The sequence below is a fragment of the Bubalus bubalis genome, chromosome 10, assembly GCF_019923935.1.
Source record: "Bubalus bubalis isolate 160015118507 breed Murrah chromosome 10, NDDB_SH_1, whole genome shotgun sequence".
Lineage (NCBI taxonomy): Eukaryota > Metazoa > Chordata > Mammalia > Artiodactyla > Bovidae > Bubalus > Bubalus bubalis.
This window is the reverse complement of record NC_059166.1, coordinates 72,349,531-72,365,038: the sequence shown is the minus strand read 5'-3', so window position 1 is coordinate 72,365,038 and position 15,508 is coordinate 72,349,531. Positions and strand designations below refer to the sequence as shown.

General features: G+C 37.7%; 1 protein-coding gene across 3 annotated transcripts in view; it reads left to right on the top strand.

The window, feature by feature from the left end:
• MAN1A1 (mannosidase alpha class 1A member 1) overlaps positions 1 to 15,508 on the top strand; it is a 173,210-nt gene that overhangs the window by 146,156 nt on the left and 11,546 nt on the right. For all 3 annotated transcript variants that reach the window (XM_025294777.3, XM_044924435.2, XM_025294776.3), the window contains 3 exons: positions 183 to 306; positions 2,145 to 2,238; positions 9,970 to 10,085. In XM_025294777.3, the coding sequence (XP_025150562.1) occupies positions 183 to 306; positions 2,145 to 2,238; positions 9,970 to 10,085 (334 nt within the window). The remainder of the gene's footprint in view (positions 1 to 182; positions 307 to 2,144; positions 2,239 to 9,969; positions 10,086 to 15,508) is intronic.

Genomic DNA, 15,508 nt, shown 5'->3' with positions numbered 1-15,508 from the left:
AAAGGTCAAAGCTTGAAACCAGTAGCCAAGGAAAAGAGCAGTGAATATTTTAAAATATATAAAGTGATCTGTTAGCTAAGATGCCGTTATTCAAAAGCTGTCTCTTTAGCTTCTACTACTTAGAGCTGCAAAAACATGGAATTAGTCTGACCCATAACTCTTCACTCTCTTCTCTTCTGTAGTGGGATTGGAAGGAACTGGCCCTGGGCCTCAGGAGGAAGCAGTATTTTGGCAGAATTTGGAACTCTGCACTTGGAGTTTATGCACTTGAGCTACTTATCAGGAAACCCCATCTTTGCTGATAAGGTGAGATTCTCCAGTCAACCCGGCATTGCAAAAGAGTACTTGTAGGAAAAAATATCCTCTCTGGGGAGATTTAGGCAAATGAAATGTGGGAAAAAACAACCAAGTCTAATGGAGCCCTTCATGAAATTTTGTCACATGCAGCATTGCTTGTAACCAAACTATAAAGCACTATTTCATGGCAGTATTCTAACTCAGCGCAAGAGGGCCTGAATTTCATGTCTGATTCTCTGTACCTCCAGTAAGTAACTTTACCTCTCTGAATTTTTTCCCTTTTCTCAAAAACATAGTGTTTTGTGGACTATATGAACCATACATGTGAAAGACTTTTTTAAGCTCGGTTTTACAAATGCAAGGTAGCAGTTGAATTGATTTTTAATTTTCAAGAAACACACCCACCACCCCAGCACTCTGCCCTTATCTAGCTTTCACCCCACTTTGTTGGCTCGCCTTTACAGCGGAGTCCCTTGGATGCGTTGTCTGCGTCTGTTGTCTCCTCCGCCTGACTCCCACTCCCTGGAGCGCTTTCCTGCCCGGCTTTTCTCCCAGCCACACTGTTGCCACGTCCAGTGGCCTTTCTCATCTCTGCGTCTTCCTCGCCCTCTCAGTGTTGATGCACTGGATCACTTCCTTCTCCAGGAGGCTTTCTCTGGCCCTGGATTCAGACACACAGTATTCCCCTAGGTTGCTTCCTTCTCAGTCTCTTCTGTTGGATCCTCCTTATCACCCCAACCTCTAAACACTGGAAAAGCCCAGAACTCAAACTGGGGGCTCTTCTTCTTACTCTCACTCTCCCCATTATTCTCCCCAGTCTCATGACTTTACGTATTATCTGTATGCTGACTGCCTCCACGTTTGTAAGTCCAGTCCCAAGCTGCCCCCTGAACTCCAAGCTCTATAGCCAAGTACCTATTCAACATCTTCACTTCAGACAAGTCCCACTTAAAATGCCTCACATCTGCCTCTACTGTAGTCTTTACTCTCTGGGAAAAGACACCTCAGTTTACCCAAGGGCTCAGACCAAGACTCTTGAAGTTATCATGGCTCTTCTCTTTTTATAAACCTCAGATCCAAACCATCAGGAAATCTTTTGTGTCCCATCCCCTGTGCATTACCCTGGTTCAGGGACCCATCATCTCTCACCTGGACTGTGCAGTAGCTTGTCTGACTACCACTTCCTCTCTTAACCCCTCAGTCACACTGATCCTGTAAAAATACAAGTTTTCAGTGGCTTTGCATCTTACTCAGATTAAGATATGGTTTGAGAAGCCTGCACAGTGTGGGTCTGGCTACTTTTGCTTCCTCACCTCCAGCCTCGGTGGTCTTGCCAAACCCACTCCCTTCTCAGGGCTTTTGTGTACTTGCTCTTCCATTGCTCTGCACTACTTCCTCTTTTATTCTTTTAAATTTGTGCTTAAACACTCTCCCAGTAACCTCCCCAGAGCACCCTAACCAAATGCAGCCTCACCACCTCCTATCACTCTGTCCCATTACCCTTTTGTATTTTTTATAGCTTTTATTACCACTTGACGTATTTATTTGTTTCTTAGCTGTCTCACTGCACTGGATGCAAACTCCAAAACAGTAATGACTTTGTTTATCCAGTGTATCCACTGATACATTCTACTTCTTTATATGGTGTCTCGCATATGGTAATCAGTGTGACTGTATTCACTTACTGTTATTATTTGTAAGCTGGTGGCAACTATCTTTGTTCTAATACGGCATCATTTAAATCAACTTTTATTCTAACATGGAAAAAATGTAATCAAGAAAAAGAAAAATGGCACCAAACTTTTTTCTTCAGATTTTTCATAGTAACATTTCATTTTCTATTGTAGGTAATGAATATTCGAACAGTACTGAACAACCTGGAAAAACCAGAAGGCCTTTACCCTAACTATCTGAATCCCAATAGTGGACAGTGGGCTCAATGTAAGTCAAGAGTTAAGCCTTGTTTCAGCTCTGTATAGTACCCAGCACTATTCTAGTAACAGAGAGAAGGAATACCAAAATAGCCCAAATCTTGTTGGAGAATCCTTAGAAAAGAGGAAAGTTCCCTTCATAAATAAGCTTCTGTCATAAGGCAGACTATAAATGTTACCAGGGGAGCTAGATTGTTTTATTTTTCATGCATAACTGTGAGCCTGATTATCTGTAAGCACATTTAAAGGTGTTAATCAGAAAGGGAAGATCTGGTCAGAGTAGTGCAGGGATGATAGCCTCTAACAAACTGATTATGCAGATAAGAAAATTGTTCCTTTGTGCTAATGACTAGCAGGATTTGCCCAGAGTAGTTAGAGCATTCTATTTCATAACATTTTCTCTTTCTGCTTGGCTACAGGATGAAAGCGGAGCCTGAATCTTTAAGGGCTGAGAAATTGAAGGAGCAAACAGGGTTCTTTTCTTTAGTCAGTTTTAAGGTGGCAGATAAAGACGTCTCGCCAGGAGAGCTACCTTTACCATAGGAGAAAGTATTGTGCTGGAAGCCCTCACTTAAGATCCTTAGGGACTTTGACCAAGGCTGTAAAGACTCAGAGTAGCTGAAAGAACTGTTCTCAGGCTGATTGGGGAAAACAGTGGTAGATTAAGCAGCACCTGAGAGCAAATGAAGAGTCCTAAGTGAGATGTCTGGCAGTGCCAAGGATGTTAGCGATGCCTTGAGATTTTTACTCAAGAGTTTTTTCTTTATATTTAAATAGGGTATTAGATGAGTATGCCTCACTGTTACTTTACAAGTATTTTTCTTAAAGAATAATTTAGTAGGAAAAAATGCGCTAAAATCTATGTCTGCATTAGTAATGTCTGTGGAAGCCTTGGCATTGACATCATAACTCCACAATCAAGGTTGCCACTTAACCTAAGCATGGTCTGCTAGGTCATTAGATGCTCTTTGGACCTCTCAGGGGATCTCCACAATCAAAGCTATTTTTATAATAACACTTTTCACTGTGTTGACATTTGCAGTTATGTTGCAAAAGCGGTAGTGGGTAAAACTGCTGAAACCATGGTGAGAATCATGCCAGAGACACCGGATACTAACAGGCAAACCTCAGAAACATTGCAGGTTCAGTTTCAGGCCACTGCAGTAAATCAAATATCACAATAAAGCAAGTGACACAAATTTTTTGATTTCCCAGTACATATGAAAGTCATGTTTATACTGCAGTCCATTAAGCCTGCAATAGTACAATATTATATCTAAAAAGCAATATACATTCCTTAATGTAAAAATGCTTTATTGCTAAAAAGTGCTAGCCATTTTCTGAGTCTTTAACAAGTCATAGTAGCATCAAAGATCACTGATCACAGTTGACCATAAAAAATATAATAGTAGTGAAAGACTTAGAAATATTGGAAAATTACCAAACTGTGTTCCAAAGACAGGAAGTGAGCAAGTGGTGTTGGAATAATGATGCCGGACTTGCTGAATGCAGGGTTTTCACAAACTTCCAACTTCTAACAAACTCAGTATCTGCAAAGGGCAATAAAATGAAGAGCAGTAACATGAGATTTGCCTGTGGTTATGTCCTTCACTACAGATAACCACAACAAATAAAAAGATGCCACTTTCACTCATGAATGCTGTTAATGAAGCAAGACATTTACTGATTCTAGTAAATCTCAATCACTGAGTAGATCACATCCTTGTAATATTCTGTATGATTAAATGAAAAAGACACAAAATGCTTCTGCTGCATGATGAAAAACCTCATAGAAAAGCACTTGTGTTGTGATTTGAGTTGCAAGCTGAACTAGCTGCCGTGCTGTTTCATGGGTCATCATTTTTACTTGAAAGAAGTGCTGAAGACAAATTGATTATTCAGACTTGGGTAATTGGTAGATGTCACAAAAATGAGCGTGTTGCTTCAAGGATAATGAAGAGTGTCTCTACCAAAGATAAAACTTGAGCTTATAATTAGAATTTTGAAACATTTGCACATGTCACCATAAGCTTAATGCCTTTCACCAACACTGAAAGATTCTTCTGCTGAGATTGGTGATGATATAACAACTACGGTTTTTGTGGTGCTGTTTAGTCAAGTGTACTATCATCTGGAGGATGTGCGTAACTCAGGGAGCCAGTATGTCCCAAATGGCCATGCATGACGTTGCAAAATCACGTGTGAGAAAAGGGCATTTAAAGTGCAAGATGGCCCAGTGGATTTTAATGTAATAGTGCAAAAATTCATTGATGTGATTTCTAACTCCACATTGTAACTGTTAGAAACTTTAACCACTTATCAAGTTTTGCTGTAGTACCAAAAAAATTATCTGCTCTTCTCTGAAAAGACTATCAAAATACTCTTTGCTTTCCAACTATATAAATGTGTGAGGCTGCATTTTCTTCATATGTTTCAGCCAGAACAACACATAGCAACAGATTGAATGTAGAGCAGATATGGAAATCCAATTGTCTTCTAGTACAGCAAAGAGATTTGCAAAAATGTAAAACGGTGTCTGTCTTCCCACTAAGTTTTTTTGTTTTTGTTTTTGTTTTTTTGTAAAGTATAGCATATTCTTCTGAAAAGCCTATATATTAACATAATGGGTATATTATTACTTTAATAAAATATTTTCAGTTCTGTTTTAATTTCCAATATGGTAAATATTGATATGCATGCATGCTAAGTTGCTTCAGTCATGTCCGACTCTACTGCATAGATTGTAGCCCGCCATGCTCTTCTGTCCATGGGATTCTGCAGGCAAGAATACTAGAGTGGGTTGCCCTCCAGGGGATCTTCCCAACCCAGGGATCAAACCAATGCCTCTTGTGTCTCCTGCATTGGCAGGTCGGTTCTTTACCACTAGCACCACCTGGGAACCCCAAATATTGATAGATATCACATAAATGAATTCTTCAGCATGCTTATTCATTTTTAAGAGTGTTAAAGCATACTGAGGTTAAAAATGTGAGGGCCACCATAATATTTTGGAAAAGTAGAACTTGAGTAACTTTCTCAATTCAAGATAACTAGATATGATTCTCTGAAAGGAAAACTATTTTTAAAGTTATCTCATGAAAGATTTCAAAAGTTAAAAGTCTCTGTGAGTTGCTCTCTCCTTCCTGTGTTATAGGATTCAGAGGTCACTATGAAGAAGGACAAAAAGAGTCAGTTGTTCTGGAACATCTCAGTTTCCCCTTCTGGGTCACCAGTGTACTATATATTTGCCCATGCTTCCTGGTACAAAGGGCCCTTTGTAATTGAATTGCTTATGGGCCAATTTCCTGATGGAAAAAGAAATAGGGTTCATGCATCTCCTGCCTCTCTTCCCCCATCCCCATCCAATGTTCCAGCCACAAGGAAGATGCACTTTTTTTTTGTTCATTAATCAAGTTCTGCTTGGCCATATCTGGGTCTTGGCTTTTGTGCCTTTTCCCTCAAGCCCTTTTCCTGTTTTTCTAACTCTACCAAGAGCCAACTCAATCACCCTTTCTTCTACGTGGCCTTCCTCAAGACACTGTTGGGAATTGTTCACCCACCCCTCCTCTGCTTGCCCCCGTCTTCCTCCCCCATCCCAACACCCTGGGTACTTTCCTGTCACAGTCATTTTCCTAATGGTTCATATATATTTCCATCTTCCTAGGGATCCAGAACTTTTGAGGATAGTGGCTTAGTCATATTTGTTAACCCAGTGTCTTACAGCTAGTATAAGTTTACTTGAATTTTGTGAATACTCATCCAGTATGTATCCAATCTAACCCCTTCTGCCTCTGCTTTTAGTAATGGTTCTGTTTTTCCTCTCCAAACCATTTGTCTCCTGCTCCTCAATTGTGGTTGAGAGGCAGCATCTAGTCCTGATCATTAATAATATGTCATGACTGTTGAGGCCAAAGATGGGGTTCCATGTCTATAAACAGAACAACTATCACCCTTCTTCAATTAATAGAGACAACATTGTGTGTGTTTAGTAACACGCTATTATATATACATATAGTAACACAGTATTATGTATAAAATATGGTGTAATGAGCATCGTTGGGGGATTGCTTTGAAGAGAGAAGTTCACATTCAGATGAAGTCTGTAAAATTAAACGGTTAAGATATTGAGTATATAATCCTTTTTGTCTTGATTCTTTTGATTTTTTTTTTTCTCTTTTAAAGTAGCAAACATCCTTTTCTGGGACCTATTCCTATTGAAAAGAATAAATTGCCCCTTTTATAGAAGAGCGTAATATTTGAGTGGCTGTCATACACAATATGTTTAGAGCATTTGGGAATAAGAATACCATATATGTTCCTTCTAATAGACAGTCCTTTCCTGCTGATAAAATGAGGCATGTTCTCTCTTACAGCCACTAAGATGTTTACACAGGACTTTGTTGCCAACACAAATAGTCATCCAGACATGGGAGGGAGCTTAGTGAGTGAAATACTAAATTATTTAAAAAGAATTTTTCTTGTTTCTCGTCCATAGTCCTTTATGTTCCTTTATTTTGATTCTTTCCAAATATAAAAATTTTATAGGTGAAAAAAATAGAAAACTAACTGGCATTAAAGCAAATATGTAAACCCTTTTCCTTTTTTAAAAAATCACCAAATGCCCAAGCTTGCATCTTCCTCCATTATAGAATCATAACCCAAGGGGGAAGAAAACGAAGCTGCTTCTGGCTGTTAGTTTTCAACTCTCATTGCTTTAACTCTGAAGGACATGTCTGAATCATGGCCATCATTTCCTATTACTTCATTTAGTCCCTGTTATTTTGAAAGTAACTGAACAGAGATTTGCTTTACCACGCATCGCTTGCATTTGTCTCATGTGATCATGTTTATAACAACAGGCTTCTTATTGATGAGATAGTACTTAGTCGGTTTAGTTTGTAAATGTCAGATGTTTCTGTGGCGGTTTATTTAGGAAATTGTAAAGGTCATGTCAAACTGCTATTTTAAGAATCAGCCCTAGAATTATAAAAATACTAATTTTACAATAAAACTGAAACTGTAATTCTGGGCTTTCTGCAAAAGAAAATCACACATTAAAAATATATCCCTTCTAGGCTTCATAGGTGTAGTCCTTAATAAAATTAACTTAAAAGAATCTGGCTTTGTTCATCAGTTATTTACTGAATACCTACTATATGCAAGATACTTCTTAGGGGTTGGCGTGGACTGGAAAGCGTAACAGGTCTAGTCCCTGCCCTCCTGAACCATAATCTCATGGAGAAGACACACACACACACACACAAATGTCACCATTTTATGAAAGTGCAGATGTGGCAAACATGTGCTGTGAGAAAGCGCATGGAGAGCCTAGTGGGCAGTCTGATACATGAAATGTGAGTAAGGATTACTAAAGGAAGGGGAGAGGAGTCAGGGAGCACGCTTCAGGCAGAGAGAACAATACCTTGAGAGATCCTGAGGTGGGAAGGAGTCTGATTGTTTTGAAAACCCAAAAGAAGGGCCATATATCGAGAGGGTAGAGAGCAGGATTGATGACATAGGGAAGGTTGAGATCATGCAGGGCCTCCCTCGTCTCCAAACACCCAGAATTGGAGTCTTTAACATTAAAGGCATCAAGAAAGGGATGATGCGATTCACATGTTAAAAGGGTTGCTCTGGCATTGATGTGGAGGAGAGATTGGAATGGCACTGGCATTGGAACTTTGTGTGATGGTGGAAATGTTCTGTATCTTCCTTCCAGTGCTGTAACCAAGGCCTCATGTAGCTCTTGAGCACTAGTATGGCTGAGGAACTGATTTTTTAATTAGTTTAAATAGCAAAATGCTGTCACAGTGCAGGAGACAAGATAATTTGCCATTGCAGACTCAGGCATAGTGGTAGCTCAGGCCAAAATTGTATTAGTGAAGACAGGAAGGAGTGGATGGACTCAAGAGATACGTTGGGGGTAAAATTAGTAGAGTTCAGTAACTCAGTGAATGTGGGAGTGAGGGAGAGAAGTAAAGAATGACCATCTGATGTCTGACTTATGCAGACTTGGAAGCGTGATGGTGCCACTTAGTGAGATAGGGATCAAGGCTAAGATAAGGCTGAGGAGGGAAAGATAGTATGTTCATTCTTATCACCTCTTCAATTTTAGGTCCCAATGTCCAAGTTTCATTGTTGGGTGGGACTCAGGAGAAAATTGTTTGGATGGTGATATAAACATCAGTTTACTTTTTTGTAACTAAGTCAACAAAGATTTTTTTTTAATAGATACACAAAATTAGTTTTAAGGTTTGAAACTTCAAATGCATATTTCCCAAATAAGACCGTCTTATTAATGCTCAAATTGTCTGTGAACTCTAGGAATGATCTTTCAAAGAGAGTGTGTCTCTGTCTTTATAGGTAAATATGCTTGGAAAATGTATTAATTGAAGTAGTAGGCAAAAGGATACGTATGGTTGGTGTATATGTTGGAGAGCGAGTGATTACAGATTTGACACCCTATGGGGGCTGGAGAGTCCATGTGGCACCTACCAGTGTTAAAATCTCATTTAGCTCCTCTAACCCTCTTATCTCACTTTTAAAGAGGATTACCTACCTACAAGTTATAAGATTGTTTCTAACATACATAGTGGATCTAGCATAATAAATGACAGTGGAGGGGGATTGTAGGAATGAAGTACATTCCATCCTTCCTATCTGTAGAGTATAGCTTCCAGGACTCCACAATACCAAAATTCACGGATGCTCATTCCCTTATGTAAAATGGCATAGTATATGCAAGTAACCTGTGCATATCCTCCAGATACTTTAAATCATCTCTAGAGTACATTTAATACCTGTGTGCACGGGCGTGCTTAGTTGCTCAGTCATGTCTCCCTCTTTGTGATCCCATGGACTCTAGCCCACGAGGCTCCTCTGTCCACAAGAGTTTTCCAGCAAGAATACTGGAGTGGTTTGTCATTTCCTCCTGCAAGAGATATCCCAACCCAGGGATCAAATCCGTGTCTCCTGCACTGACAGGCAGATTTTTTACCACTGCGCTACCCGCTACCTTTAATACGTAATACAATGTAAATGCTATGTAAATACGTATAATGCTATTAAAATAATATTTGGCTGTGCGTGGCAAGTTCAAGTTTTGCTCTTTGGAACTTCCTCAAATTTTTTCAATCCACAGTTGATTGGATCTACTTACAGGGAGCCCACAGATATAGAGTGACTGTATTAGGAAGAAAACTTCTGCCCTGTCTTCTTTCTTACTGGCCTCCCCTGAAGAATTTTGACCATTCAGATTGATAATACTACAAAAGCTATCAAATAATAATAATTAGAAGAAACTGAGGAGTTTCTGATTATATTTCAGGCCAGGTTTTGGGGGTTTTTTTGTAAGATATGATGATACTCATAGCTTTGACATGGTTTATTATCTTACTGAGCGATAAAGCAATTAAAATTTCTGTATATATAATGAAACATTTTAATTTAGTATTTTTTCTAATGAAACAGAATTTTAGAAATAGGGTTGATTATTTTTTATCTGCATGTTTATAAAACTACACTGGTTATTATTTAAAGTATATCACATTAATTAACATTAAATGAGCACATCTGCTCATTTCAGAATATCTTTCTGAAAACAGGAGATTTGTTGGAATTTAAATGTAACATTGACTTGCTGTTGACTTAGGGTTTTGCATCCTACTTACTGATGTGATTTTACTGCATTATCTGAATTAAAGTCTGAATCAGTCTAAAATTCATTTCCTTCTCTTTGCAGATCATGTATCAGTTGGAGGACTTGGAGACAGTTTTTATGAATACTTGCTAAAGGCATGGTTAATGTCTGACAAGACAGATCTCCAGGCTAAGAAAATGTATTTTGATGCTATTAAGGTAAACACAAATTTAAATCATTATTGGCACTCAACTAATTTATAACTTGCATATTAATCAAGCTTTAATGAAAAAATGAAATACTACATGAGTGGGTTGCAAAATATTTTCAGTTAGGTAGAATTCAATATGTGCTAGTATAATTATAACAATAATAATCATACTTGATATGGTTTAGTTCTAATAGGGCAGTTAAAAGTTTTTTCATGGTTCAAACCTCAGTTAAGATTCACACATCTGAAAATGAGGTATTTTTCTTCAACAAGTGTGACTTCCCTGTTAAAGTCAGTTAAAATTATTGTAAAATCCTGAATTTATATTCTAAAAATTAAGTAAGTTAAAATTACCCACAATTACAGACAGTCCTAATGGTTACTTCCATTTAATTATGGACAGTACTTTGAAATAAAAACCTGAACTAACCAAACTAATCTGTAAGGGACGATTATTAATAGTTTTCAAAGGTCCTTGTGATAGAAGAGGAATAAGGGGGAACAAATATTTGTTGATTTACTGTGTAATAAGTAGTGTGTTAGGTAAATATATAATATGTTTGTTTCCTTAAATAGTTATTTTGTTTTTATTTTCTATTGGAGCTGCGATTCATTGGGTCTCAAAGAGTCGGACATGACTGAGTGACTGATCTGATCTGATCTGATCTGATAGTTGATTAACAATGTTGTGTTGGTTTAGTTTTTTTTTTTAAGTGAAATGTAGTTGATGTATGATATTATATTAGTCTCAAATGTACTATATAGTGATTTGACATTTGTGTATGTTATGAAATTATCACCCACAGTGAGTCTAGTAACCATCTGTCCCCAAACAAAGTTATTACAGTATTATCAACCATATTCTCTTCATATCCTCATCAACATTTGTTATTTGTTGTCTTTTTGATGATTGCCATTCTGACAGGTGTGAGGTGATAGCTCATTGTGGTTTTAACTTGCATTTCCCTGATAATTAGTGATGTTGAGCATCTTTTCATGTGATTGTTGGCCATCTCTCTGTATTCTCTCTTCTTCAGAAAAATGTCTATTCAGGTTTTCTGTCCACTTTAATTGGGTTGTTTGTTGAGTTGTATGAGTTTGTGGATTTTGTTTAATCCTTTATCAGATACATTTTCAGATATCTTCACCCATTTAGTAGGTGGCCTTTCTTTTTTTGCTGTTGTTGTTAGTTTCCTTCACTGTGCAAAAGCTCTTTAGTTTGATGTAGTCTCCCTTGTTTGTTTTTATTTTCCTTCCCTAAGGTGACAGATCAAAAAACAATATATGGAATTCTCCAGGCAAGAATACTGGAGTGGATAGCCATTCCCTTCTCAGGGGATATTCCCAACCCACAGATTGAACCCAGGTCTCCTGCATTGCAGGCAGATTCTTTACCATTTGAGCCACCAAGGAAGTCATATAAATATATATATAGTTCTAGGACCAATGTCAAAGAATGCACTGCCAATATTTTCTTCTAGGAGCTTTATAGTTTCAGATCTTACTCTTAAGTCTTTAATCCATTTTGAATTTATGTTTATAAATGGTGTGAAAAAGTAGTCCAGTTTGAGGCTCTTGCATGTAGCTGTCCAGTTTTCCCATCACCACTTTTTAATTGGAATATAATTATTTTACTGTGTTGTGTCAGTTTCTACTGTACGATGAAGTGAATCAGCCATATGCATACATATATCCCCTCTCTCTAGATTTAATGTTACATTGGTTCCCTCCAAGGTCAATAGTGAACTTTACTACACAGAACAGATACAGCTCTTTAATATTTCAGATATTGGAACCAGACACCTTAGTTAGAGCCGTGGCCTTCATTTTGCACAGCCTTTAAGACACATGATAAACATTAAAAGCAGACTAGGATATGGTCCATATGCCCTCTTCCAGATTTATTTTTTCTTCATTCCTGTGAGGTTTCAAGTTTTAACTCAGGGAGTTCTCCATACAATATGGTTTCCCTTATATCATTTTTAATTACTGTCCTGGCAGATATTTTAATTATTCTAATCTTAAAGTGGCCCCCTAAGATCTTGATGTTCCAGGAAAGACAACTTTAAAATACTCTTTCAAATACTTTTCCCTTGGTTTCTAAAACTATACCCACCCCCAGCTTTTAACATATTGTATTTAGACAAACCATTGACAGGAAAATCCATTAAGAGCAAATGAAGTCAAAGTGTTTCCTCTTTCTCTTAATAGTAAAAACACTTTCAATCCATATTGTGTTTTTCAACTTAGAAAGCAAAGTTAGAACAATTGCACTTTTGATTTGAAGAAGTAGTCACGTCTTACATAGTAAAGTTTCTTTGTGCTGGTTACATTTTGCTGCTTGCATGCATGCCAAGTCGCTTCAGTCGTGTCTGACTCTTTGCCACTATGGACTGTAGCCCGCCAGCCTCCTCTGTCCATGGGATTCTCCAGGCAAGAATACTGGAGTGGCTTGCCATGCCCTCCTCCAGGGGATCTTCCCTATCCAGGGATCGAACCTGCGTCTCACATCTCCTGCACTGGCGAGCAAGTTCTTTAGTGCTATCACCACCTGGTTGTACTTTAAAAGATCATTGTTGTGAAGTAGAGGATCCCTCGCAATGTTGTTCTGGACAGGTAATTTACTGGACATGCAGTCCATCAGCTTTAGCTTCTAGTGCCTTTTGAAAATCATTTAATCCCAGAGTGGCGTGTTTTTTTTTGGATTGTGTTAATAACATACTTTTGAGTTTTTACCTGGCTGTTAATGTGGCCTCATCTGGAAGCCATACTAAGAATCCATGGTGGTAGAGTCTCATGCTGCCAGAAAGTCCATGGGAGTGATCTGGACAAGTGATGTATTAGGCATTTAGGATTCTAGAGGCACATCCAACTAATTTTTTTCAAATATAGAAGGATGAAATCACAAAATATACAAGTTTATTTTTTCCTAATCAATTCTCTATAGGTTTGACACAACATATTTTAAAACCACTGAAGACTAATTTTTCCTCCTTTATATTTATTTACATTTTCCCATTGCCACACAAATGTTGTTTCAAAAGTCTTGAAACTTCACTGTAGTTTGTTTTGAGAGATAGTGACTTGGTCAGAATCATGCCAAAAATAATGTAGTACTTTATTCAGGATCCATAACAGGGTAATAATGTTTCTCTAATGCATGCTCAAAGCTATTACTCTTGCCATGTAGAAAGAATAATTTCTTGGGTGATGAACAAGTATCTGCTTGAAGGACTTTATTGCAATTTGTGCTATGAGAAGTGTAAATAACTAAGATGTTCAGTTGCATTAAATAGAATGAAATATTAATGTAATAACTAGACCATCAATAAAATTAGCTTAACCACAGTTAATGAGCACAGTAGTGTGTTCATTTATTTCCTACCATCTTGGTTTCATTTGTTTATTTCCAATAAAGGTAAAAGAGGTTTGATCTACCTATGCATTCATTTTCATTCATTCTTCTCTATCACAATTTTGTCTGTATCTACTACAGGCATGCCTCAGAGATACTGTGGGTTCAGTTCCAGACCACTGCAATAAAGCAAGTAACATAGTAAAGCAACTCACATGAAATTTTTGGTTGTCCCATGCATATAAAGTTATATTTACACTACACTCTAGGCTATTAAGTGTGCAATAACAGTATGTATAAAGCAAACAATGTATATACTCTAGTTAAAAATACTAACCATCATCTGAGTCTTCAGTGAATCATAATAGTAACATTAAAGATCACGGATACAAATCACCATAATGAATATAATAATATTGAAAAAGTTTGAAGTGTTGCTAATTATCAGAATGTGACCTAGAGACATGAAAAGAGCAAATGCTGTTGGAAAAACAATGCTGAAGACTTTCTTAATACAGGGTCACAGCAAAACTTCAGTATGTGGAAAATACAGTATCTGCAAAGTGTAATAAAGCAAAGCACAATAAAAATAGGTACGCCTGTATTCTCAAATGTGCTTCCTAAAATCTCTTTTTTGATGATACTATAACAGTTATAGACACAGTCATAGCCCTTCTCCTTCCAAGAAATATTAATAATTGAGGGTGTGGGGGGTATTTCCTATTTAAGTAATAAAAATAGTAATCCCAAGCCCTTACACTACAACTTTGTTTTTTTCTAATAAGGCTTATTTTGTTTATATACTTAGAAGAATATCAACAGTTCTGGGGCAGAAATAGCCAAAGATGTTTAGTCATTTTTATAAAATCATTTCTCCCAAATTTAAAGACCTTTTTTCTTTTAAAAAAAACTTATTCATCATATATTAATATCCTTTTTAATGAATTATTAGGGAGGAATTTAATTCATGTGTTACCAATAGTGATGTGATGATAATAAATGGCTTTTATCAAGTGCTAATCTAGATGTTCAAGCTGGTTTTAGAAAAGGCAGAGGAACCAGAGATCAAATTGTCAACATCCGCTGGATCATCGAAAAAGCAAGAGACTTCCAGAAAAGCATCTATTTCTGCTTTATTGATTATGCCAAAAAAGTCAATATTGACTTTATTGACTGTGTGGATCACAATAAACTGTGGAAAATTCTGAAAGAGATGGGAATACCAGACCACCTGACCTGCCTCTTGAGAAACCTATATGCAGGTCAAGAAGCAACAGTTAGAACTGGACATGGAACAACAGACTGGTTCCAAATAGGAAAAGGAGTATGTCAAGGCTGTATATTGTCACCCTGCTTATTTAACTTATATGCAGAGTACATCATGAGAAACGCTGGGCTGGAAGAAACACAAGCTGGAATCAAGATTGCTGGGAGAAAGATCAATCACCTCAGATATGCAGATGACACCACCTTTATGGCAGAAAGTGAAGAGGAACTAAAAAGCCTCTTGATGAAAGTGAAAGAGGAGAGTGAAAAAGTTGGCTTAAAGCTCAACATTCAGAAAACGAAGATCATGGCATCTGGTCCCATCACTTCATGGCAAATAGATGGGGAAACAGTGGAAACAGTGTCAGACTTTATTTTTCTGGGCTCCAAAATCACTGCAGATGGTGATTGCAGCCATGAAATTAAAAGACGCTTACTCCTTGGAAGGAAAGTTATGACCGACCTAGATAGCATATTCAAAAGCAGAGACATTAATTTGCCAGCAAAGGTCCGTCTAGTCAAGGCTATGGTTTTTCCTGTGGTCATGTATGGGTGTGAGAGTTGGACTATGAAGAAAGCTGAATGCCAAAGAATTGATGCTTTTGAACTGTGGTGTTGGAGAAGACTCTTGAGAGTCTCTTGGACTGCAAGGAGATCCAACCAGTCCATTCTAAATGAGATTAGTCCTGGGTGTTCTTTGGAAGGAATGATGCTAAAGCTGAAACTCCAATACTTTGGCCACCTCATGCGAAGAGTTGATTCATTGGAAAAGACCCTGATGCTGGGAGGGATTGGGGGCAGGAGGAAAA